Source organism: Rhodotorula paludigena (assembly GCF_050403205.1).
Source record: "Rhodotorula paludigena JCM10292 DNA, Rt_paludigena_JCM10292v1_ctg2, whole genome shotgun sequence".
NCBI lineage: Eukaryota > Fungi > Basidiomycota > Microbotryomycetes > Sporidiobolales > Sporidiobolaceae > Rhodotorula > Rhodotorula paludigena.
In genome coordinates, this window is record NW_027481456.1 from 26,957 (window position 1) to 50,086 (window position 23,130).

The 23,130-nt window shown below is 63.3% G+C and overlaps 9 protein-coding genes across 9 annotated transcripts; 5 read left to right on the top strand and 4 right to left on the bottom strand.

Moving 5' to 3' along the window:
* Nucleotides 1-108: 108 nt before the first annotated feature.
* On the top strand, nucleotides 109-1,458 carry JCM10292_004307 (uncharacterized protein; the record flags this gene model as incomplete). Its single annotated transcript, XM_076645642.1, has 2 exons — nucleotides 109-448; nucleotides 512-1,458. The coding sequence occupies 2 exons, from the start codon at nucleotides 109-111 to the stop codon at nucleotides 1,456-1,458; spliced, it is 1,287 nt and encodes a 428-aa protein (XP_076508512.1).
* Nucleotides 1,459-1,698: 240 nt separating this feature from the next.
* JCM10292_004308 (uncharacterized protein) lies at nucleotides 1,699-3,092 on the top strand (the record flags this gene model as incomplete). Its single annotated transcript, XM_076645643.1, has 3 exons — nucleotides 1,699-1,834; nucleotides 1,959-2,116; nucleotides 2,181-3,092. 3 exons carry the CDS (start codon nucleotides 1,699-1,701, stop codon nucleotides 3,090-3,092), a joined length of 1,206 nt encoding a protein of 401 aa, XP_076508513.1.
* Nucleotides 3,093-3,277: 185 nt separating this feature from the next.
* AAH1 (adenine deaminase) lies at nucleotides 3,278-4,814 on the bottom strand (the record flags this gene model as incomplete). Its single annotated transcript, XM_076645644.1, has 7 exons — nucleotides 3,278-3,453; nucleotides 3,515-3,841; nucleotides 3,905-4,064; nucleotides 4,122-4,347; nucleotides 4,412-4,532; nucleotides 4,599-4,646; nucleotides 4,703-4,814. The coding sequence occupies 7 exons, from the start codon at nucleotides 4,812-4,814 to the stop codon at nucleotides 3,278-3,280; spliced, it is 1,170 nt and encodes a 389-aa protein (XP_076508514.1).
* Nucleotides 4,815-5,028: 214 nt separating this feature from the next.
* On the bottom strand, nucleotides 5,029-14,213 carry MEC1 (protein kinase MEC1; the record flags this gene model as incomplete). The annotated part of the gene is made up of 23 exons (XM_076645645.1): nucleotides 5,029-5,034; nucleotides 5,109-5,130; nucleotides 5,186-5,376; nucleotides 5,440-5,564; nucleotides 5,622-5,706; nucleotides 5,763-5,850; nucleotides 5,910-6,032; nucleotides 6,089-6,174; nucleotides 6,231-6,355; nucleotides 6,411-6,608; nucleotides 6,666-6,936; nucleotides 6,997-7,191; nucleotides 7,245-7,353; nucleotides 7,411-7,572; nucleotides 7,633-7,829; nucleotides 7,890-8,662; nucleotides 8,717-9,239; nucleotides 9,304-11,211; nucleotides 11,270-11,372; nucleotides 11,429-11,581; nucleotides 11,644-13,330; nucleotides 13,390-13,917; nucleotides 13,973-14,213. The coding sequence occupies 23 exons, from the start codon at nucleotides 14,211-14,213 to the stop codon at nucleotides 5,029-5,031; spliced, it is 7,899 nt and encodes a 2,632-aa protein (XP_076508515.1).
* A 528-nt stretch (nucleotides 14,214-14,741) lies between these two features.
* JCM10292_004311 (emp24/gp25L/p24 family protein) lies at nucleotides 14,742-15,758 on the top strand (the record flags this gene model as incomplete). Its single annotated transcript, XM_076645646.1, has 5 exons — nucleotides 14,742-14,909; nucleotides 14,973-14,990; nucleotides 15,078-15,195; nucleotides 15,311-15,534; nucleotides 15,618-15,758. The coding sequence occupies 5 exons, from the start codon at nucleotides 14,742-14,744 to the stop codon at nucleotides 15,756-15,758; spliced, it is 669 nt and encodes a 222-aa protein (XP_076508516.1).
* Nucleotides 15,759-15,875: 117 nt separating this feature from the next.
* JCM10292_004312 (type I glyceraldehyde-3-phosphate dehydrogenase) lies at nucleotides 15,876-18,223 on the top strand (the record flags this gene model as incomplete). Its single annotated transcript, XM_076645647.1, has 9 exons — nucleotides 15,876-15,922; nucleotides 16,466-16,501; nucleotides 16,578-16,585; nucleotides 16,672-16,702; nucleotides 16,798-16,833; nucleotides 17,017-17,549; nucleotides 17,693-17,982; nucleotides 18,078-18,086; nucleotides 18,152-18,223. 9 exons carry the CDS (start codon nucleotides 15,876-15,878, stop codon nucleotides 18,221-18,223), a joined length of 1,062 nt encoding a protein of 353 aa, XP_076508517.1.
* Nucleotides 18,224-18,762: 539 nt separating this feature from the next.
* JCM10292_004313 (uncharacterized protein) lies at nucleotides 18,763-19,326 on the bottom strand (the record flags this gene model as incomplete). The annotated part of the gene is made up of 2 exons (XM_076645648.1): nucleotides 18,763-18,922; nucleotides 19,208-19,326. The coding sequence occupies 2 exons, from the start codon at nucleotides 19,324-19,326 to the stop codon at nucleotides 18,763-18,765; spliced, it is 279 nt and encodes a 92-aa protein (XP_076508518.1).
* A 142-nt stretch (nucleotides 19,327-19,468) lies between these two features.
* JCM10292_004314 (SBDS family protein) lies at nucleotides 19,469-20,239 on the top strand (the record flags this gene model as incomplete). Its single annotated transcript, XM_076645649.1, has 6 exons — nucleotides 19,469-19,486; nucleotides 19,554-19,617; nucleotides 19,688-19,711; nucleotides 19,777-19,813; nucleotides 19,872-20,081; nucleotides 20,179-20,239. The coding sequence occupies 6 exons, from the start codon at nucleotides 19,469-19,471 to the stop codon at nucleotides 20,237-20,239; spliced, it is 414 nt and encodes a 137-aa protein (XP_076508519.1).
* A 427-nt stretch (nucleotides 20,240-20,666) lies between these two features.
* JCM10292_004315 (uncharacterized protein) lies at nucleotides 20,667-22,611 on the bottom strand (the record flags this gene model as incomplete). Its single annotated transcript, XM_076645650.1, has 4 exons — nucleotides 20,667-21,528; nucleotides 21,585-22,041; nucleotides 22,109-22,402; nucleotides 22,455-22,611. The coding sequence occupies 4 exons, from the start codon at nucleotides 22,609-22,611 to the stop codon at nucleotides 20,667-20,669; spliced, it is 1,770 nt and encodes a 589-aa protein (XP_076508520.1).
* Nucleotides 22,612-23,130: the final 519 nt, after the last annotated feature.

Genomic DNA, 23,130 nt, shown 5'->3' on the forward strand with positions numbered 1-23,130 from the left:
ACCTACCTCTAGGGCTGCCCACGCCCGTACGCTGCCTGCACGCGCCGCTCTCCGCTCGCCCGTCTTCATCAGCTTCGGCTTCCCCGGACTCGGCTGCTGCCCGGCCCCATGCCCGCCTCGCGAGCAGCGTCGTCGACGCACTCGTCCCCGCGCACCCGCAGAGGCTCCCGTCCGCTCCCCTTTGCCGTCGCGATCCCGCCCCCGCCCGCGAACTTCGTCGTGCCCGCGCCCGCCTCGCACCCGCCTCCTCCGCCGCATGCTCAGCCGCCCGCGCCGCACGCCAACCTCTGGGACGACAGCGACGCCTTCTCTGAGGCAAGGCAGGAGCGAACCGCGGCTTACTACCGCGATGCCGTCTGCGAGGTGCAGAGCGTGCTGTATGGCGGAAGAGGGCGAGATCGCGACGAGATCCGCCGTGTCGTCGCAAAGCTGTACGACGGGGGCGCAAGTGCGTACACTCTGCTGATACTGGCATAAGGAGACTGCCTGACTGACGACCGTCCGCGCACAGCGTTCGAGAACCCGCTCACGCTCGCACGAGGGCGAGAAGCCATCTCGGACATGTTTGCCCTGCTCGCGCTCGTGCCGGGCACCATGTACAGCGAGCTGGGAGACATGACCGAGTCGCGCTCTTCGTACGATGGGAACCGCCTCCTCGTCTTCACCCACACGCTCCACATTGCCCTCCTTCCCTTTCTCGACTCGGAATCGGCACCCGCACCTCCCGGCGGTAGTGGCGCAGGCCCGCACGCGCTCCGCCGCAGCGTCTCTTTCTTCTCTCTCCCCTCTACGCCCTACCCGCAAACCCCCTCGACCACCGCGGCAAACTACGACCCGGAGACGCCTTCGTCCGAAGGGCCAGGCATCTTCAGCAAGACGCACCCGGCCTTTGCAGCGCGAGACCAGTGGCCGTCGACGTCGCTTCTGTCGCTCCTGAGCCCGCGCGCGCTCGCGTCGTCGCTCACGACGCTGCACCTCAAGCTGCACACGCGCCTCCTCTTCAACGAGGAGGGGCGCATCATCGCGCACGAGGACCTGTGGGGGCTCAAGGAGCTCGTCGAGGGCGTCTTCCCCATCGTCGGCCACCTGTACGCCGTCAACCGCCAGGGTCTCGGGTGGCTTGCCGGCATGGCGAGCCGCACGCTGCTCGGCCAGCGAGGGCCCGCTCCGCCGCCGGCGCAGCAGCAGCCGTTCTCGGCGCTCGAGGCATCGAAAGGCGGCGCGTGGAAGGACAAGCGAGCTTACGACGAGGAGGCAGCGCTCGCAGCGGGAGAGGCGGCGTACCGCACGCCGCGAACTGGCGCGGGCAAGGTGCTGTACCCCGATTCGGGCGACGTGCGCGGCAGCGGCGGCGCTGTTGCAGGCGCTGCGTCGCTGATGAGCGGAGCGCTAGGCCTGGACGTGGGCGAGCGGGCGGTGGCGACGACGCTCGAGGATGCCGACAGCGGCGCAGAGTGAAGCGGGGGTCGTACATATTTACTGTTATTGCCCTCCTGTTTCCCGACTTGTGCATAGCCCCCTTGTCTAGTTGTATTGCTACGCGTGCATGCTTTCTCATCGCTCGGAAGGGAAGGAGCCGTGGAGGTAAGCGGAGCAAGCTTGACTTGGAGCTGAGGCGCTGCACGCGAGCTGTCCGTCGCCTCTCCACACGTCGCTCCCTCGCCCGGATCGGGTCAGTGAGAGCGTATACAGGCTAGAATGCAGTCTCTCGGCGACCTCAACACGGCGCTGCCGCCGAACGAGCGCGAGGCCGAGCACCTCCAGTCCGTGTTCCGTCAGGCGGCGCTGTCGATCACGGCGCTCTTCAAGCAGGGCAAGAAGGCCAGCAGCAAGGGTGAGCGGCTGCCCTACAGCGTGCACTTGCACACCCCAGGAGCACCGCAACTGACGCCTGCCCCTCGCACGCTCCCTCTCCTCCTCCCGCTCTGTCCGATGACCTCGACGACTCGCCCCGACAGCGTACATTGCCGGACAGCGACAGGCTATGCAGGAAGTGCTCGAGTTCCTCCAGGCCCTCCTCGACCAGCCCGCAGCTCACCAGCCGGGCACATCGGGAGCCGCTCCCCTCTCGGCCGGCGGTCCTGTCGATGTTGGCCGCCTCATCAACTTCATCTGCGTGCGTACTCTCGACTGCTTTCCTCAAGAGCACTCTCTCTGACACGACACCGTCCCATGAACAGGCGCGGCAAGAAGCCCTCAAGGCAGAAGAGGAGGACAACGACGACGAGGACCCGTCCGGCCCGTCATCCGCTCCTCCTCCGCGCCGCGCCCAGTCGGCCGCGCCGACACCCGTGTCGCCACTGCGAGCGGGCATGGCGTTCCCGCGCTCGAACTCGGCGACGGGCCCGCCACGCCCTGCCTCGGCTGCGCCGACGGCTTCGTCGTCCCGCCTCGGTGCGAACGCCGTCGCTTCGACGTCGTCTGCGCCCGCGTCGCCGCCTTCATCAGCCTTCTCTCCGCCTTATGTCCGCCCGCCCACCTCTGCGCCGCTCTTCTCCTTCCCAAGCAGCACCGCCCCATCCGGCGCGCCGCCGCAGCAGTCTACCGCGCCCGCCTCGCCCTCGCCCCTCTCGCACGCGCACGCCGCGCACAACCCCTCGGCGCTCTTCCACCACTCGGCGAGCGGCCCACCGTCGCCCCTCGCGCGCTCGCACGGCCGCGGGACGCTGCACCGCTCGCGCACCTCGTCGCGCGGCGGGTCGCGCGCCGTCTCGGGCGCGGCGACGCCCGTCTCGGTTGCCGCTGGAGAATCGGGCGCTGGCGGCGCAGACGGTGCGGGCGAGGGCGCGTACGAGGGATTCGAGGTGGGCATGAAGAGGAGGTGGATCGGCGGCGCGGCAGCGGGAGCGGCCGCGCCTGATGAAGAGGTCATCGAGCTGAGGAGCGAGGCACTCGACGGAGCAGTCGGTGCGGCTGGAGGTGGGATGGATGTCGAGCCGATGGCGGATCTCGACGGGTGGGACGGAGTCGGCGAGAGGCCGCTCAAGCGCGTGACGAGGACGGCGAGGGGTGCCTTTGGTGGTCGAGGAGGCGGGACTGAACACGGAGGTGGTGGGGGAGGAGCAGGTGCGGACGGGCAGCAACAGCACTAGGGAGAGTCATCTTGCACTCCATCAATCCTTGACGCATCACCTTGGCCTCGCATGGGCCCTCATCGCGACTCGCCGCGAGTTGTCAGCATGCGGCTCCTAGGGCTTGCCTTTCCCATCTCTTGTCTAGACGACGGACGTCAAACCGGCCACTGCTCTCTGGGCTCGCCTTCATTCGTCTGCTCACTCTACAGCTCCTTTCCGTCCCACTGGCGCATAACCGCCTCCAGCTTCCGTCGCAACGAATCCTTATGCTCGTCTGTTGTCCACGAGCCGTCGATGCTGTTCGAGACGATGCGCTCCCACGTCGCAACGTCGAAGCCGAACGCCTCTTGAACCTTCAGGTAGACCGTGAGAATGGAGCCTGCACATCGAGCAGCTCATCAGATGAGACAAGACCGAAACAGTACTGCTTTAGTACGCACCGCCGAGGAAGGTCGGGTCATCCGTGTTGAGCGAGAATTTGACGCCAGCGTCGAGAAACTCCCTCAACGGCGCATCCGCCACCTGACCATCCACGCCAAGCAGGACGTTCGACAGCCGGCATACGGTGACAAAGACGTCCTTCTCGGCCAGCTGCCTGAGGAGCTCGGGCTCGGAACGCGCCGAAATGGCGTGGTCGATCCGCGTGAGGTTCAGGTCAAATGCCGCTTCGCGGACGTACGAGGGCGGACCGGTCTCGCCGGCATGGATCGTGAAATGTTGGAAGCCGACGGAGCGGGCGTAGCTGTACAGGTCGCTGAATTCGGACGCTGTGCAGGAGTCGACAGGTCAGGTTGCGAAGGTCATCTGGCTTGTCGAAGGCCGCATTGCACGGGGAAAGCCGTCTTCGTTCCCTGCCGCTCCCAGGCCAATGATATCTCCCGCCTGAGCAAAAGGCGCAAGCTTGTCGATCGTCGCGCGGGTCCGAGTATGGTTGTGCGTCTTCGAGAAGCACGCAAAGAGCTGAGTGTCGATGTCAAAGTCCGTCTTGCCCTGTCCCAACAGATTGATGAGCTTGTAGGCAGCCTAGACGTAGTGGCGGAGGCGTACCCGCTCGAGGCCGCGCCGCAAGCCTCGAATGACCGTCTCCATGCTGATTCCTCGCGAAATGTGGCCCTCGGGTAAAAAGTTGACTTCGGCGTACACAAGGCCGTCGTAGTGCGAGCGTTCAAGGTACGAGTAGGCCAAGTCCTCGTAGTCGCGCTCATGCTGGAACACCACCATCTCCTGCTCGGAGACCGCTACAAAGTCGGCGAGGCCGTCCCAGTTGCGGTAACTGGACCGTGCCGCCACACGCATGTCAACCGATCGGCTCACGCGACGTTAGAGGAAGGGCGCACCGCTCCCACAGAGTGTCAGGCGTCGAAAAGTTGCCAGCGCTCAGGCTGGTCACGTTGTTGCGTTCGGCGAGCTTGAAGAGTAGTTCAGGCGACAGGGCTCCCTCAATGTGCATGTGATGCTCTACAGTTTGAGCAGTGTGAGTGGCGTAAGCAGTCGTATAGAATCCAGGTCGCATGAGCCACGAACCGATCTTTGGCAGCGCCCGGATGAAGTCGGTGGAGACATTCGGATACGCTGTCGTACGAAATCAGCCAGTCGGATCCAGATCTGTCTCGATGGAAGCGACCCACTGCCCGGAGCGTAGACAACAGAAGGATTGGCGGCAAGCTCCCTCGTGTCAAGCCCGACAGCCGCGCACGCCGCGAAACCGCACAACGAGACACCAATGGCAGTTCGAAGCATGGCGCAGCAGCGCGAAGACGAGGCGAAAGCAAGCAAAGAAAAGCAGAGGCACCCGCACGCTGCCGGTCGCAAAATTCCTACCTTCCAGTAAGTTCCCCTAGTGAGGCCGAGCGCGTCACACGAGGCGAAGCGGAAGGGTCGATGTTACGGGGGGACAAGCGGGTGCGAATACAACAACGAGTACCTCTGAGTGACTGCCGATTCGCGATACACACTAGAACTGCATGTGAACATCGGGTCAGCGCTGCTTCGAGACGCTGATGCGGAGGAAGCGTGTGGCGGAAAGCAACGTACCCAGCTGCACCATCCAACATACCTGAAGGAGAAGAAGATCAGCAAAGCCGTGGAGAGAAGCCAATGAGGCGACTGACATGGAACCGAGGTTCTTCGAATCGCGAGCTTCGCGGATGAGACGCTCGACTTGCTCCTCAACCGTGACCTCCTTTGGACCGACCGACTCCGGGTCGGACGTGACTTGCAAGCCGAGGAGCTTATTTGAGATGGGCTCGAGCGCCTCGAGCGCCCGAGCCTTGGTTTGGTCGGGCTGACCGGCATCGCGTTGCTTTGGGAAGGTCGACGAGGTCAGCACAGATCAACTCCTCGGAAGTGAGGGCACCAGACGGACCTTCTTGCTCACATACACCCACTCGACAAGCGGGTCGTGCAGGAACGTCTCAAGAACCGACCGCAGACTGTCCTTGTTGGCGCGGAGGATCCGGAGCGTGATCTCCGCAGAACGGCGATAGACGCCTATAAGGCGACTTGTCAGCGCAGCACAGCGTGATGGATAATGTGCCGGGCTCGTACCCTCAACGCCTGTGACACCCATACCGTCGATGATGTTGTGCGTGAGGCGGAACGGAACCTTTTCGGCGACTTCGAACGTCCGGCCCTGCAAGCTTGCGCAATCAGCAATGCAGACCGTCGCACGAACCTCATGCAGCGCACCTTGTCGAAGAGACAGTTGAAATCCACATGAACCGTATCGCCCGTCGTGCCGTCGAGCAGGATGTTTTCACAGTGACGGTCGCCCAATCTGTTCACATCAGGGCATCAGCCGAGCCCACCATGAGCAGACTGGTGTGTTGGACGCACCCGAGAACAAATCCAACCATCGAGATAACGGCAGCCGTGCGCGAGTAACCGAGCCGGGCGCGATGCCATGACGAGGGCTCGGGGAAATTCTCGAGGAACCATTCGTGGAAGACGGAGGGGAACCTAGCAAGACGGAGCGTCAGCGACGAGACGGGACCGAGAGCGAGGTTGTGACACACTGGCTAAGGACCTCGTTCTCGAAGCGCTCTGCGGTACGCTTGGGATCCTCGCGGATCGTGTCGAAGGTGCGCTTGAGTTCAGGGGACTGCCATGCCGAGCGTCAGCTGTGTGATACCGAAACCAGAATGTCTCACAGCTCACCCAGGACGAGATGCCTCGAGCAGCGTACGCCTTGTTGAGCACGCTTCGGAGAACGACGACGAACGGAACCCATTCGATCAAGCCACACTCTTCGTTGAGCGGAACAACCGAGTATGTGCGGATGTCTGCTCGAGAGCAATGTCAGAGCGGCCTGAGACAGACTCGCGGGGACAGACGCACCGAGCTTGCGGCTCCGAGCGTCCGAATCCTTCTTGAGCAGCTTGATGATCATTGCGTTGAACTCCATGAGACGCGCATCCTTGCGTAGGTCGTCCTTGGGCTTGCAGAGGAAGCTGTACGACTTGCCGTCGTTGCCGCGAACCGTGACCTTGCGAGGCTTCTGAAGCGAGCTCATGATGGCGATCACGTCGTCAAATTCTGCGCGGAGGTAACGTCAGCGTCGCAAGAACCCATGCAAGAATGACGCAGGATCACCCTGGAAGACAGGCAGATTGTCCGGGAAAGGCTTGTGCGTCGCCGCTTGCGAAGCATCGTATGGCAGCGAGACGGTGAGCGAGCTTTGCAGCGGGATGATGAGCTTGGTCGGTGCCGCCTTCCACAGCAATGGGAACGTCTTCTTGAGGCTGAGCGTGTCGATCTTGCCAGAGATGGGGTAGTTGCACATCGCGAGAAGCTGGTCGACCAAGCGGAGACCTTCATCCATGAGCGGGCCGACCACCGACGACCTGTTAGACGCGGCCGCTTCCTGCGAGTGGCTCATGGATGAGCAGAGCCCAGCTCCAGCAAGCGGTCTGAGAAAGCGCACCTTTGCCTTCTGGAAGATGCGCAGGTTGCGCTTCGAGCGCCGGCTGGTGTTCGACTTGGCGCCCGAAGCCATGGCCCAGAAGCCGTGATGCGGGTACGACACGACGACCTTGATAAGGATCTGCTCGAGTGCTTCGAAAAGCGTATCATTGCCATGCAAGATCCTCGAGACGAGTTGCGGCAGGACAGTGAGCCACTGAGTGGTCCCGACGTCAGCAAACGCTCTGTGATTGCTTTACGACAACGCACCTGGTAGGCAGGGATAGGCTGAACGACTGCAGCTTTTCGGACATGGCTGTTCGTGCGTGTGAAGGCCTTCCAGATGTCGTGCGTGTCGCCGTCGGGCTGAGCTGACGGACTGCGGGACGAAGACGGTCAGTTGCGCGCGCCCAACACTCACGGAGTGCATACTCACTTGGAGCGGCGAGCCTTGGAGAAGTCGAGGATGGCGGGCTTCTCGCCCATCTCGAGCCAGATCGTGAGCAGGCGAGGCAGGGCCTGATAGATGTACTTGGTTCCGCTCGCAACCGACTTGCAGAACAGCTTGACAACATGCGAGCGATACGACGCGACCTCGCTGTGGACGCGGGACTCAGCGCTTGGAACTGGGGGGCGGAGTTGAAGCGACGGGACATACGCGGCGTAACGGTTCGGCTTGTGCTTCGGCTGCTTCTTCTCGAGCGCCATCGCGATGCTGTCGTAGAAGTGGCCGAGCTCGTAGCAAGGGCTCTCCCAATTGGGCGCTAGCTTCGAGCACTCGACGAAGAGACGGACTGCCTCATTCTGCTCGACTCGGCCGGCTTCGAGGGTCCAACGGGCTCGGCGCAGTGCAGCCTGCAGAAGTGACGGAGACATCAGAGACACCCGGCATTCGCGGTCTCGCTGAAAGCGCACCTTGACTAGGGGAGACGGGCGATCGTACGAGATGAGCGGATCGTTCTCGTCTTCGCCCGTAAAGCGGCCAAGGATCGGGTTGAGGCGGTTCTCAAGCTCCTGGACGGCCTTGTAGGCTTGACCATTCGCCTTGAGGAGCTTGGCGCTCTGCAGGAAGGCGTACTCGGCGTGGCAGTCGCGGGCCTGCAGAATGGCGCTGTAGGCGGTCTGCGAGTGGCCGGCCTTGCGAGCAATCTTGGATGTCTCGAGCCAGAGCTCGCCCACTTCGGTCTTGACAGCGTGATCAAGCGGCGCGGTGAGACGAAAGGCGGTGCGGCGCAGGTTGAGTATCGGTTCGCGGGCTCGGAAAGAGGGCGACGTTGCGGCGAGTCGATCGCGCAATGTCTTGACGAGGTCGTCGAGCCGCTCACCGCCATTCAAGCTGAGCTGATGAATCGACTTGATTTCGTCGAGAATGTGCAGGTGGACGATTGAGTCATAGACGCGCCGGTACGATTCACGACCGACGGCTACAACGGGTGCCCCCAGCTGTTCGCGCGCGTCGAAGAAGGCGCGCTCGACGAGGTCGCGGTCGCCCGTGCGAACGGCGCACAAAACGCGGCCAAAGCTGGCTTCGGGGCCTCCGAGGTCGGCGATGTCGAGCGCATCTTCAACGGAATCCCAGTCGCCTACGAAGAGCGATGCCTCGATGTTGAACGGCGCTAAGACACGTTCCCAGTCGACCTCGTCGCCTCGACTGTGGAGAAGCCCGACGATGTGCGTCCGCATGGTATCTGCATTGTACGAGGTGAGCGCGCGGTAGCATAGCTCAGGGGAGCATAGCGCACCATAGTGACCAAGGTTGCGAAGGCAGCGGAGCAGGCCGACGTGATTAGCCGGATCGTCCGGCTTCTGCTGCAGCTTGACCTCCCAGCAGCTCTGCGCCGACGTCCAACGGCCGGTGCTCTCGTGTTCGCGGATCTGGTGGAGAACGCTCGGCGCGAGGATCTTGGTCGAGATGCCCTCCATGCCGTCGGGCTCGTCGAGGTGCGCGTAACACTCGTGCAGATTCTCGTAGTAGACTTGAAGGTCCTTGTCGGTGTCGAGACCCTTCTGCGCGTGTTGCGCGACGATGTGCGATTCGAAGTTGAGGAGCGAGCGTGCATACGCCTTGCACGTAAGCGCCGCCTGCCCGACGAGGATGTGCGGGATGTCTTGCAGGATGCCCTCGACGCTGAGAAGACCCTCAGACAACCCGCCGTCAGTGAGGAGCTTGTTCTTGGTCTTCTTGCGCAACGCCTTGATCTCGCCGATCCGCTTCCTCGCCAGGGTGATCCAGCGGCTCAGGTGATCCATGAGCCCGAAGACGGTCTGCAGCCCAAGGAGCGTTAACAAGGCAGGTCCTAGCGTGAGTAGGCATGCGAGGAGTACATACCTGCGCGGAGAGGAGACGGCTGTTTTCCGAAAGAGCATGGGTCGGCGAGACCTGATCGGTGAGGACAGTCTCCATCTCCGTCTTGATCTTGACGCGGTCGTCTTCCGAGCCGCAGATGAGGACGTTGAGGAGGAGGTGCGGGAGGAGGTGCTGCGCGACGACCGTGTCCTCGAGATGCAGGAGGCCCGAGAAGGCGCCAAAGACCTGCTTGGCGTCCGAGCCATGCACGCGCTGCAGGAGCTCATTGGCGAACGTGCGAATCCAGTCGCGGTAGTTGGTCGTCGACGAATAGATCGGGAATGACGCCTCGTCCATAGGCTTGAGGTTGCCGAGCGAGAAGCGCGTGCTGAGTAGCGGAGCGCATGCCTCGACCACAGTGCGCGGCAGGCGCTGCCAACGCTGCTGGACGTTGGGATCGACGGACGCGCCCGGCTCGACGAGGACCGCGCTGAAACCGCAGAATCGCAGGAGCTCTTGTATCGCGTACGCGAGGAACTCTTGGTGCTTCGTGTCGTTCGTGCTGCGGTAGGCGCCGACGAGAAGGTCCTGGACGAGCCGCAAAGCGAAGTCGATCGCCTCCTGATAATTGACGAAGTTCTCCAGGACGATCGGAGGCTGCTCGACAGGCGGAAGCTCGAAGCGATCCGGATCGACGGCGCCGAGGATGCCGATGCACTCGAACGCCACATTGCGTAAGAGCTCGTTCTCCGGCCCGTCCTTGACCGATGCGCCGAGCAGCACTTCGACGAGGCGGCCCATGCCCGCTTGGAACGAATCGCCCGATGCGAGCGCCTGCACCTTGACCGAGTTCTGCTCGAGGAACGCGCGGAGTTCGCGGAGCGCTTGAAATGTGACGACGTCGTTCTCGCTCGAAACTCGATCGAGCAGGTGTCGGAGGCACCCGTCGAACGTCCAGCTGCGGCGAGCTTGGCGAAGCCGTTTGTTCGCCTCGCCGAGTTCGTCGATGCCGCTGAGATCGGCGACGTCGTGCACATATTGAACAAGGCCCTCCCCGTTGTCAACGACGAGGTAGTTGATCGTATCGGCGGCGGCGTTGCGCTCGGCAGGCGTCAGCTCCGGCCAGAGGCGGACGAAGACGGCTGTGGTCGGGCCGATGAAGCCGCTGAGGTCGCTAAACTTGAGCGACTCGATGAACGAGCCGAAAGCTTTGAGCGTCGCGAGGCGGAGGCCGGCAAGATCGAGCGCAGTCTGGAGGGTCGCCATGATCTGCGGCGAGAAGCCAGCGATGGCGCGCCCGACCATCCTCGTGATCGCGTCGAGGCTGCGGATGATCTTTTGCTTGTCGCGCAGCGGTCGCTGGTGGTTCGGCTCGTGCAGACCCCGGTTCATGTGCGAGAGGATGCCGACGATGGATCGCTTGAGGATCGCGCTCGTCGTCATCTTGCCATCCGTGACACCCATGCGGCCCCGCTCGACCGCCTTAAGCGCACGCTCTGCCTGCGCCGAGATGTGCTGGTCCTCGTTACCAAGCTCGAGCGCGAGCTTGTAGACGAGCGGGATATTGACCGACTCGATGAGGCGAGCGAGAACCACGCCGCGGCATTCGCGCATGAGGACGGCGAGGCCCGATGAACGGCGGTCGTCGGACTGCATGTACAGATGCGCGAGGATGGACGAGGCGACAGGCGGATCGCAGAGCATCTCTGGGATGGACGAGCGCGACGCGTCGGCAATCTGTTGAAGAAGAGTACGCTGCTCGCTGAGCACGATGCCTGGGAGAGTGTGCTCGCGCGTGATGCGCAGAAGCGACTCGCGGGACTGGTGAAAGACCTCGAGCGCCGAAGACAGAACCGCTGGTCGCGAGAGGATGATGGGGCTCAAGACGGCAAAATGCGGCTGAACAAGGGCATACGGCTTGACGCCGCGGTGCGATGCGGTCTGCGAGAGCTGCGACACGAGTCAGGTCAGGTCGGAGCTCGCTGCGTACACTGAGCGAGAAGCATACTTGAAGCTTGGCCAGGCTCTTGAGGTAGCCGTTGCTGTGCCCGTAATACGCGATGAGTCGAGCAAGTGCCTCGCATTCGAGTAAGCTCTGTGGCTCTGCCGCGCTGCGACGACTTGGTCAGGACAATGGCCGAATCAAGCACGAGCAGGAGGCACATACCGAGCAAGCTTGCCAACGAGCTGCATCGTGGTCTCGCCAACAGCCGGGCTCGAGTGACGGATGCCCGAATCGATGGGCTGGATGAGAGTGCGGACGAAAAACCCGCTCGAGTCTTGCTCTTGCAGCGCTTGAGCGAGAGCCAGAATGACGTTGCTGCAGCGCACGGGGTCCTCGTGAGCTGAGCTTTGTGAGGCACGAGGAGCAGAATGACCCACCCAGCGGCCAACCTGACACTCCTGCTCGAGTTAACCAGGTCGCGCGCGACAACGTGGTTGAACGTCGCGTTGTGCAGCTGCGCGGCCGCGTGCTCAAGTGCGCTGTGCTTGAGGAGCCGCGCAAGAGCGTTGAGCACGGAGAGCCGGACCTTGTCGCCCGGCGACGCCGCGAAGACCCCGGGCGCAACCGCTACGAGCGCCTCCAGCGGGTCATTGGTGAAAACGCGAGAGCCGCGCGGAAGCGTCGACGGCGGTGGTGCACTGTGCGCCACATCGCAACAGAGGCACGTCGGGCTCGGCTCGGCGAAGATGTCGCTCGGTGACGTGAAGGCGAGACACCCGCTCCGAGCGCAAGCGAGAAGGCCGATCGTTCGAGCGAGCTCGACGGCTACGCCCGGCTTGACGTTGGCGAGCTCTGCCGCGAGCCGGACGACAGTCTGTTCCGCGGCTTCGCCCTCGACCTCGAGTATGTGCACGTCGTCCGACCCGAACTGCGCGCGGATAGCCTCCCTCGCCTGCCGCAGCACCATGTTGACCGCCTCGCCCCACGGCCCGCGCCGCCGTCGCACCTGAGTCGGCTGCGTCATCCCGTCGACATCCATTGCGCCGTCACTCGAGGGCGCGGCGTCGACATCGTCGAGCCGACGGCGCTTGCGAGGGTGCAGTGCTGGTGCAGCGGAAACGTCGTCCAGCGGCTCGACGGGCTCGGCGCTTGTCGCGTCGTAATCGGCGACAAGGAGAGTATACGCCGACGAAAGAACGCGGGACAGTGGTCGAAGGGAGACAGGGAGGTCGGGAAAGGGAAGTTCGCCATGGCTGTGCAGAAGATTGTCGAGGGTGCGAAGAGCAGGCAGGGGGAGCATGCCCAGGGGAGATGAGGCGTCGGTCGGGTGTATCGAGGAGCTGGCCGCGAGAGGAAGAGCGAGAGCGAGGAGCGCGGCGGCTTTGACCTCGACGTTTCCGCTGTGGACAGTCTGGACGAGCTTGAGACCGTCGGTTGACAGCAAGCTGAGGAAGAGCTGCTGCAAGCTCGCGCCGGGTTCCTCGACGCCCTCGACGCCCGCCGAGCCCTTCATGCGGCTAAAGAGGCGTGCGAGCGTTTTGACGAGGATGACGTCGAGCTTCTTTCGTACCTCCACGACACCTGCTGGCTCGTCGAGGTCCATCCCGTCGGCATCGTCGTGCGGAGCATTCAGCCGCTCGCGCAGCTCGTCGAGAACGGGCGCGGCGAGGGCTTGGCACTCGTGTGCCGCCGAAGCCTGCACCGGGCGGTCAAGCGCCTGGCACGCGAGTGCAAGCCAATCCGCCGCAAGAGCCGTGCGGATGCGCGCTGCGTCGTGCGTCTGCTCGTGCGCTGGCTCTTTGCCTTTGTGCGACGGGCGGCGGTCGACCGGCTGCAGCATTCCGTTCGCCGGCCATGTCGAGACGAGGAGGTCGACAATCGCTGCGCGGTAGCCAGCGAGATACGGCGACGAAGAGGTGGCGACCAGAAGCGTGCGGAGGCAAACGAGGACGAGGGAGAAGGCATGCAGTGGCGAACGGAGAATGAGAGTCGGCTGGTGCGGCGCAGATGAGCCGGACGCTTTGTTCGGCGAGAAAAGAGTCGGCTGCTGCTGGCGAACGTGCTCGAATAAGGTGACCGAGCGAGGGTACGCGGGCGCAGGAGCACTAGTGACGGGTATGAGACCTGTCCAAGACGCGGTGAGTATGGTGACGACAATGCGGAAAAAGAGCGGCAGGACGCACTTCTTGCTAGCTTGATAAATTCCTCGACAATCTCCCTGGCCTTGCCGATACCGCCATCCTGCAGTGCCGCCTTGTTGTGCCCGCCGCGCCACTCGACCCGAACGGCGTTCTCGCTAAGCACCTCGACGACGCCCTGCAAGAGCGCCTCGAGCTCCTTGAGCGCAGTCCTCCGCTCACTCGTCACCCGCTCAATCACTTCAGCGGGAGCATCGAGCCGCTTCGGCGAGAGGAGCGACTCTTGCAGGCGCGAGCAGACCGAGAGACCACGCCAGACGAGGAACGTCGCGAGGTCCTGTTCAGGGTGCGCGCCCTCCACACCGACGACAGGTTGGATTATCGGCGGGACGTTGGTATGCTCCTTGCGAGGTGTGCCGTTGACGAGCGAGGGGGACGGCGGAATGCGTGCAGTTGCCGAGGGCAACGAGCGGGAAGTGTAGAGGAGGAAGCGAGGTTTGGCCTTGATCCCGCAGAACGAGCCGGGAATCGTCGCCGTAAGCGCCTCGAGGTTCTCGAGCGTCTCGGCAAGGTCTGCAGCGATTGCTCATCAGCTTGCGCGAGAGGCATAGTGGATGTCAGGACACACCTCGAGAGCCGTCGAGGTCCAGCTCGACACCCTGCATCCAGCCGCCGAGTACGCTCTTGAGCAGGGCGATGCGCTGCTCGGCATCCTGCTTCTGCTGCGCCGTCGAGATCTCGCTGGCGTTGGGCTGGACAGCGCCCTGCGGAAACGCGGACTTGTACGCCGGGACGAGCCCACGCAGCAGGGCGGCAGTCGCGCCGGGCAGGGGCTGCGTGACCCTGGCCTGCGTCGCAGCGCCTGGCATCGCGCGCAAGCTCGTCGCCGCGTGCAGTGGCGGCGCAGTTGTCGAGAAGTCAACTTGCGCGACTCGGCGCGAGGGGGACGCGTCTGATCTCTCGCAGAGTGCCGATGAGCTGTGCGAGCCGTGCAGTAGTACGAGCAGATACTTGTAGGCTCACGGCGCTCCCGAGCCTCCAATCAGACTTTCCGAGAGACGAGCGTGAGAGACGGAGATGTCGCCCTCTCGCCCTGACTCGCAGCCGCACGAGCTTCTGAAGAGCCTGACGAGTGAGTGGAGTAACTCAAAAGCCTGCTTGCGTTTGCGTGAAACCTAAGGAGGGTGGTTCACGCGATCGTCCTCTCGTCGCTGTTCGTCGTGTCGGGGTTCTCGCTTCATTCGTCTCCTCACGACGCGCATTGAACCGCACAAAAGGCTTGCCGGACAGCCACACAGCAGCAGCGACGCGATCACGCTTTGCTCGCGCCCCTCCATTCCCCCACTCCTCCTCCTCCTCCTCGCCGTCACTCACCGCACGGCTCTCGACTGTGCACCATGCCCTTCGCCGCCCGTCGATCATTGGCAGACCTGCTATTGCTGGCAGGGGTCGTCTGTGCGCTGCTGTCTGCAGCACCGCGAGTGGCGGCCTCTGCTTTGACGACCACCATCAACGCCAACGAACGGACGTGCTTCTACGCGGCGGTTGACAAGGTCGGAGAGAAGGTGCGCTAGATTCCGAATCTTTAACAGCTGTGTGCACACTGCTGACGCGTTCCGCACCTTCAGGTCGGGTTCTACTTTGCCGTGCGCTTCCCCTCCTGTTCCACCTCGACCCCCCACTTTTCGCGAGTTACGCGCTGCTGACCACTCAATGTGCTTGCCGGCTCGCAGGTGCAATCTGGCGGCTCGTTCGACATCGACTGGGTCGTGACGGACCCGAATGACAACATCATCATCGAGGGCGAGCGGGAACGCCAAGGCGACTACATCTTTACGGCGCACAGCACGGGTGCGTCTGTCTCGTCCGCGCTGTCAGCTTTCTTTGTGTGCGAGACGGTCGCACAGCTTTCACGTTGTCGGACACCGACGGTGGAGAACCAGGCTGACCTTTCCCGCTTGCGCAGGCGAATACTCTTTCTGCTTCCACAACGACCTGTCCTCGTTCACCGAGAAGCTTGTCGACCTCGACGTCATGGTCGAGTCCGAACCGCGCCCCGTCGCGCCCGCCAAGCCGACGGCGCTGACGGAACAGACGTCTGCGCTCGAGGAGTCGGTGTACCGCTTGTCTGGGTCGCTCTCGAGCATCCAGCGCACGCAGCGCTTCTTCAGGACGCGCGAGAACCGCAACGTGCGTACCGCTTCCCGATTCACTGCGGGGTGTGGCCTGTCTACGTCTGGAGTGCTAATCGCGTCTCCTTGCTGGATGTCCAGGTATCGACCGTGCGCTCGACAGAGTGGCGCATCTTTACCTTTTCTCTCCTCGAGTGCGCCGCCATGGTCGGCATGAGCTTCTTCCAAGTGTGGGTTGTCCAGCGCTTCTTCAGCGGGCCATCGAGGCGCCGGGTCGTTTGAAGGAGCGGAGGCTGTCGTCGTCGTTCGCACGTTTGCTGCATTTCGCATGGTCTGTTTCTCGCATCAAAGACCGCAAGAGAGACAGCCTGGTGCGCTGGAGCACAACCGGGCGATGCGATGATGTTGTCCTCGTCGCGTATTTCGACGTTTGACAATTTCGAGACGTGCTTGCGATTATGCGACCTTCTCAATTGGCAGACACGCGGCGACTCGACTGCATTTGCGCAGGGCGTGACATGCTCAGTTCCGCCGTGACAGGGGTCTATCGATTGCTCCGCCGACATCGATGTGCACCACACAGCCCCGCGAAAGTCGCGCCGGGCGGTGCAAGGACGACGACGAAACGAGGGACAGAGCAATTGTCTCGCCGTGAGGCTAGTCCAGCCAGGCAGGAAGCGAGGGCGCATGAGCACAGGAGCGCCCTCGAGCAGGAACGGGAGCTCCCGGGGCCCGCGGCGGGAGAGGCGAGCGACTCCGACGCCAGGCAGGATCGCATCCATCGCATCTGCCACTCCGCTCTCCCTCTCTCTCTCCTCCATTCCCCCCGAATACACACACGAACAACATGTGAGCTCATCAGCTGCCTCGCACACCTCGCAAGCTGTGCTGCACCGCGCTCCACCGCTTGCATGCACCGCCCGAACCCGCGTCGCACCCCAACACCCGCTGACTGCTTTCCGCTCGCCTCGCGGCCTTGCGCTGTACAGGTCTGCTGGTCAGGGCTCCGTCAACGTCGGCATCAAGTGCGTCGACGTGCTTTCTCTACACTGGTCCCGAAACCGAGAAACTGACCTCCGCCTCGTCGTCACCCTTTTCCAGCGGCTTCGGTTCGTTTCTGCGCTCACGCCGACCGGTACTCTGGTTCTGGCGCCTCGTGCTGACTCTTTGTGGCTCTCGCCGTTTCACTCGATAGGCCGCATTGGCCGTATCGTCCTTCGCAACGCGTACGTCGACTTTCGCCTCCCGAAGCGGGGGAGGCCGAAGACTCCACAAGAGACGCATCTGGCTGACCGCCGGCTGCCTATCCACTACTGCACAGCATCGAGCACGGCGATGCCAAGGTCGTCGCCATCAAGTGAGTCTGCGGACATGCGCCCTGATGTGAATCCTGCGGCGGACCCACCCGCTCGCAGGGTCACGCCTGGCAATTCATTCCTGCTTGACCGGCCGCGTTCCTCCCGCCTGCTGGCGATGCTGGCGAGACGCGGCGGATGAGCCGAAGCGGAGCGAGATACTGACCTCGCGCCCTGCCTCGCAGCGACCCGTTCATCGACCTCGACTACATGGTCTACATGTTCAAGTACGACTCGACCCACGGCCGCTTCAAGGGTGACGTCTCGACCAAGGACGGCAAGCTCGTCGTCGACGGCCACGCGATCGACGTCTACAACGAGAAGGACCCGGCCGCCATCCCCTGGGGCAAGTCGGGCGCCGACTACGTCGTCGAGTCGACCGGTGTCTTCACGACCAAGGAGAAGGCCGGCCTCCACCTCAAGGGTGGCGCCAAGAAGGTCGTCATCTCGGCGCCCTCCGCCGACGCCCCGATGTACGTTTGCGGCGTCAACCTCGACAGCTACAACCCGGCCGACACGGTCATCTCGAACGCCTCGTGCACGACCAACTGCCTCGCCCCGCTCGCCAAGGTCATCAACGACAAGTTTGGCATCGTCGAGGGTCTCATGACGACCGTCCACGCGACGACGGCGACCCAGAAGACCGTCGACGGCCCCTCGGCGAAGGACTGGCGCGGTGGCCGTGGCGCTGCTGCCAACATCATCCCTTCCTCGACGGGTGCCGCCAAGGCGGGCAAGTCCATTCCACGCCGCCGTCGCGCAGGAGCCGACCCGCTGACCTCGGACGTCCTCCCGCTCCTCCCGCCCTTTTCCCTCTCTCCCTCGCCCCTGGACCGCTCCGGCTTCGTTTTCATGCTACAGTTGGCAAGGTCATCCCCCAGTTGAACGGCAAGCTCACTGGCATGGCCTTCCGCGTCCCCACGTCGGACGTCTCGGTCGTCGACCTCACCGTCCGCCTCGAGAAGGGCGCGTCGTACGAGCAGATCAAGCAGACGATCCGTGACGCGGCTGCTGGCGAGCTCAAGGGCATCCTTGACTACACCGAGGACGCCGTCGTCTCGACCGACTTTGTCGGCCACACCGCCTCGTCCATCTTTGACGCGTCGGCCGGCATCGCGCTCAACGACAACTTTGTCAAGCTCGTCTCGTGGGTGCGTTGACGTGCTGCAGTGCTATCTCGGTCTCGGCCACCGGTTCATTCTCATGCTGACGCTCACTGTGCTTCACTTGCGGTTGCGCCATGCAGTACGACAACGTGCGCCTGCTCTCCCTCTCGCATCACGGCCAAGAACCCTCACTGACTCTCAATTCCATTCACAGGAGTACGGTTACTCTCGCCGTGTTGTGGACCTGCTTGTTCACATTGCCAAGAAGGACGCTGCCAAGCTCTAAACGTAGCCTGGAGACTCTTTCCCCCGCCTCTTTCTTCTGTGGTACCAAGGCAACAAAATACGAGTTCAGCAGTCTTTTTGCTTGCCTGGTGAGGACCTGAGGGAGCCGTTATGGTGGAGGTGCGCATTGTGCCTCATTCTCTTGAACAGAATGGGGAACATCCAGAGTGAAACGATAGAGTACTGTAACCGTTCTTCCGTTCTTCTCTTGAATGCAAAATGACTGGAGGGGTCCCCCTCTCAGCCACCTCAGTGACAGGTGCGCACCTTGAGAAAATCCGAAGGGAACAACTGCGCTGGAAAAGTAACGGGAAGCGCACAATTGGGAGAACAAACGCAGCGAGACGGTGGAACGCAAGCTGGGGGAGAGACTATGCGAAACAAGGAGGCTACAACGACACAAAGCGGACACAGATCACCCAGACTGACTGAAGTGCAGAGAATGTAGGGCGCGGCGGTGCAAGGAAAGGCAAGCGAGGCGAGCGAAGCGAGCCGAGGAATAGTCGGACGAGGCGAGGCAGGTCGCGGGGACCCGGTTGATCAGGTTGATCCCTTTACAGCAGCGTCCTGCGGCTTCTTGGGCGGCGGCTTAGACGCGGCCTCGGCAAAGGCGAAGGCCTCGGCGAGGAGGTCGTCCGTGATGACCTGCGGCTCGCTCTGGGCCGACGACGTCGTCGCCTTGCCCGCCGCCGTGCCGCTACTGTCTTGCGCGCGTTCTTCGCAGCGAGCTGCTTGCGCGGCACCTTGCCGCCGGTACACTTGCGGGCAGTTTGCTTCACGCGGGGCATCGGCGCAGGCGGCCACAGGAGAGCAGTCGAGGAGGGCGGGAGAGCTGCGAGGCGCGCAATCGCTGCAGGCAGTCAGACTCGGTCGGCGACGCGACTGGTACCAGAGCGCGGCGCGAGACGAGCGAGAGCGAGTCGAAGCGTAGGCGGCGCAAGCGAACGATGCTGCAACACACAGCGCACGAGCGACGAATACATACCGGTTGCAGCAGGAGACAGAGAAGACGAAGAGCTGCTCGAGGACGACGTGCAGCGTGGCCGAGCAAGTCGGTCGAGTCGCGAGGACGAGGCAGGCTGGGATGCGGAGGGCGCGGCGCATTCGACAAGTCCCGACGAGTGCGCGTCATCGACGGGGTTGCCTTCCTTCCCCTCACTCGCATCTACACGACCACTTGCAAGTGCGTCCTGTCTTAGCTGCAGTGCACAGGGCAGACCACTGACGGCCAGCTTGACAGTCCACCATGAAGAGCTACCACAAGGTGCGCCCACTCCTCCTCGTCCTCGTTCCCGCACCACTCGACGCTGATCCCGCCCGAGCACTCGCAGGCCGTCTACAAGCCCGACTCGCAGTCCACCAACGAGTGGATCATCATCGTCGGCGACGTCGCTGGTGCGCTCTGTCTCTTCGACCTCGCACGACGCAGAGTGGGGAAGCTGACCCTGGTCTCCTGTCGCCGCAGCTGCCGAGAAGTGGAAGGGCGGTGGTGCGTCCGACTCACTCTGTGGCTGCCTTGAGTACCCGTGCTGACCTGCCCCCGTCCCCGTGCAGACCGGTACGCTTCCCTCCTCCTCCCCTTCCCCACCTCGTCATCCCTCTCCGAAGGTCCCGCAATTTTTCCTCACCCTCACTTCGCACGCCTGCAGCTCGATCCCGCTCGTCAGCATCGTCGACTCTTTCGACGTGTTCCACACGGGCCAGGGCTCGCAGGGCCTCCTACAGCGCCCGAGCAAGCAGGAGCTCGAGACCGTCTTCGGCACCACCAAGGAGGATGAGATCGTCGAGGTCGTCCTCACCAAGGGCACGATCAAGTCGAGCGACGCGCCTCACCAGTGGACCAGCGTCAACGACCAAAGGTGCGTCGACGTTTCGCTCCGGCGTGCTTGTCCCGCCCTGTTGGCTCAGACTGGGCCCTGACCCTTCTACGCGGTACTCATGTTATCTCACTCGCAGGTCTGGCAACTATCAGGTCTCGGCTGGCTCGGGTGGCAAGAGCGGCCACGGCGGCCGGTAAATGGCTTCATCGTCGTCGGATGTGCGTTTCTCGCTCCCTCACCTTTGACGCACCAATATTGACATTCCGCTTCTTACTCGCAGCCAAAGCATGAACGAAATACCAATGTACCCTCTTGACGGTAGTGCAAAGCAGTCCCCGCATCATCATCATTGTTCCCTTTCTCGCGAGAGCGCGGCCTTCTCACATCATAGGAAGCTGGCACGACTACATTCGTGTGGCACACGTGGACGATATTGACTCGCCGGAATCAGACGACACAGGGTAACGAAGGGCAACATGCGGTCGGGGAGTCTTGAGTGAACCGAGGGCAGGAATATAGTTGCGAGGAAAGGCACAACAAGACGAAGCATCGTACACGCTGCGAAGCAATACAAAGCACTGAGAAAGCCGCGATCCCGCACCTTGGAGCCTTGACCCGACGAGCTCACCAGCCGTCCTTCTCGCCAAAGCGCCGGTACTCGACCAGCCGACAATCGCTCGCGGCGTCTCTCCCGAGCCCAATCACGCCCGGCGCACCCGCAGCGCGCGGAGTGACGTTCCCGCTCCCTCCCGTTGCACTGATTCCGCCGCCGCTGTTGCTGTCGCTTGTGCGCTCCTTCCCCTTGCTTTCGCGCGCTGGCCGATCAAGCGCGATGCGGAACCACCCGCCCGAGTGCGTGAGCGCGACGAGCTGCGACTCGGTGCGCTTGGCGCGCGAAACGGCGGCGGGGGCGGGACGGCCGGAGGACGAGGCGGGAGGGTGATTGTAGGCTGAGGGGTAGGACGATGCGGAGGTGGAAGAAGAAGAGGCGTGGCGGCGGTTCTCCTTTTCGCGCTCGCGGTCGAGCGGACGAGGGGCCGCCCCCGAAGCGACGGAGGTGGCGGAGGTGGCGGAGGAAAGGGACGACTGGCGAGGCTTGTGGTGCTTGGCCGTGCGGTCGGCAGCAGAGGAGGTTGACCCGCGCCGCGAGCCGCCATGAGTCGGTGTACCCGCACGCGAGGACGATGAAGGGATTGGTGCGGCGTTGGCGTCGTCGCCGTCATCGTCCTCGGCTTCGACCTCGACCCAGGCGCAGATGCAGACATCGTCTTCGACGGTGGTGGGCGCGCTCGGCGCACCAGTCTGAGGCGCGGGAGACGGGGAGAACGGAGTCGAGGGATACGGGCCAGGGTTGGACAGGGAAAAGGGAAGGCGAGAGGCGGCAGGCCCGGGCGGAGGGAGGCGGAACTGCGAGTGGGACCACTCGGAGGAGAAGTATTTGGGCAAGTACGGCTTGAGCATCGAGAGCTGCTTCTGCCTCGGCGTGCTGCAGGTCGATCTCGATCAGCCGGTTACAAGCGCGGCGGCGCAGGAAGCACGCACGAAGTCCCGCTCTCACTCCCACCCGCGCGCTTGTCCTCCTTCTCTCGCCGCAGGTCCCATGCGTGCACGGTCCCCTTGTCACTGCTGACTGCGACCGCACCTGCGTCTGCTCGAAAGCTGATCGCAAAGATCTCTGCTGAGTCTGTACCACGTCGAAGCTCCTTGACGAGGTAGCTCGACTGGGCGTCCCAGATGCGGACGAGCGTGCCCTTGCTGCTTGCCGTCGCCAGCATGGCACCATTAGGAGTGGTGGATAGGGCCGAGAGGGCAGTAGTGTGGGCGAGAATGACAGAGACGGACGGGTAAGGGGATGCGGTGGGGTCATGTGAGGGCGGCGGGGGGAGCGGCGGCGAGGCGGGGTCGAGGGGCGGGAGCCGCACGAGCTGGACTTGACCCGGCTGTCGACCGGGAAAGGCGAGAAGGGTGGAACCTGGCTCGGTAGCGAGGGCGACGAGGCCTATTGGTGCGAGCGGAACTCAGCGTCTTCCGCAGAACAACACGCAAAAGACGGACGCCGAACGCACCTTTCGGGTTGTCCGCCGTCTCATACCCTCCCTCTCGCCATACGCCCGCTTCGCCTCTGCCCAGCACGAAGACGATGACCCTCCGCCGAAGCACGACCACGAGCCGATCGCGCCTCACTGCAAGCCCGCGCACATCTTCGCGAAACTCGAGCTCGGCCGCCGCTTGCCGCAGTTTGTCGTCCCATATGATGACCTTGTTGGGCGGGTACAGGGGTGAAGGCGGCCCGCCGACGAGGAAGACGAGGTTAGTGCATTCGAGCGGGAGGACGATGCGGAGGGACGAGTCGGGTAGATCTGCACGCTCGGACGTCAGAGCTTTTCTCAACATAGTAGAGGTCTGTCTCACCTCGCCTGGTGATCACCTGCAGCGGATTGGTGCGGTAGACGACCCAGCCCTCGAGGGTCGCGGTTGCGAAGAGTGAGCCATCGGCGTTGAGGTGGACACCGGTGATGGGCGAAGCTGGCGCATCACTCAGCGAGTGCGCGGGCAAGCGCAGCGCCATGCGCCGGACCTCTGCACGGCGAGTGCGGGGAGGAGAGGGAGACGCGGACGACTTGGCGAGGTGGGGCGACGCGGATGGAGGCTTCGACTGCAGCCACGCATCGAATTGCAGCAATGCGCACTGCGTGAGCGCAGCCGGCACAGTCTGACTTACCGCTGGACGCCGCTATCGATGGCGCTGTGCTCCGCGCCACTGCTGACTTTCGTCGTCCGCTTCTCATCAGCTGAGTGACCCGCGATGTCTGGCACGCCACGGAAGGCCGTATTGTAGGCTCAGAGGAGCTCGTCGAGGTCCGCATGGACTGGGTCCGTGGACCTGCTTCGCCCGCATCCTCTCCGCCTGTTCCCGCTGCCCGTTCAGCGTGTCTCTGCTTCCTCTCGGTTTCCTCGCTTTACCGTGCGAACGGATCAGCTAGCCGTCTTTGCTCGAAGGTCCACTCTCAGGGACCTGTAACACTGAGGGAACGGATTCCGCCGCTCCCCGCTGCCTGTGGCTGCCGCCGCGTTTTGGAGTTGTCGC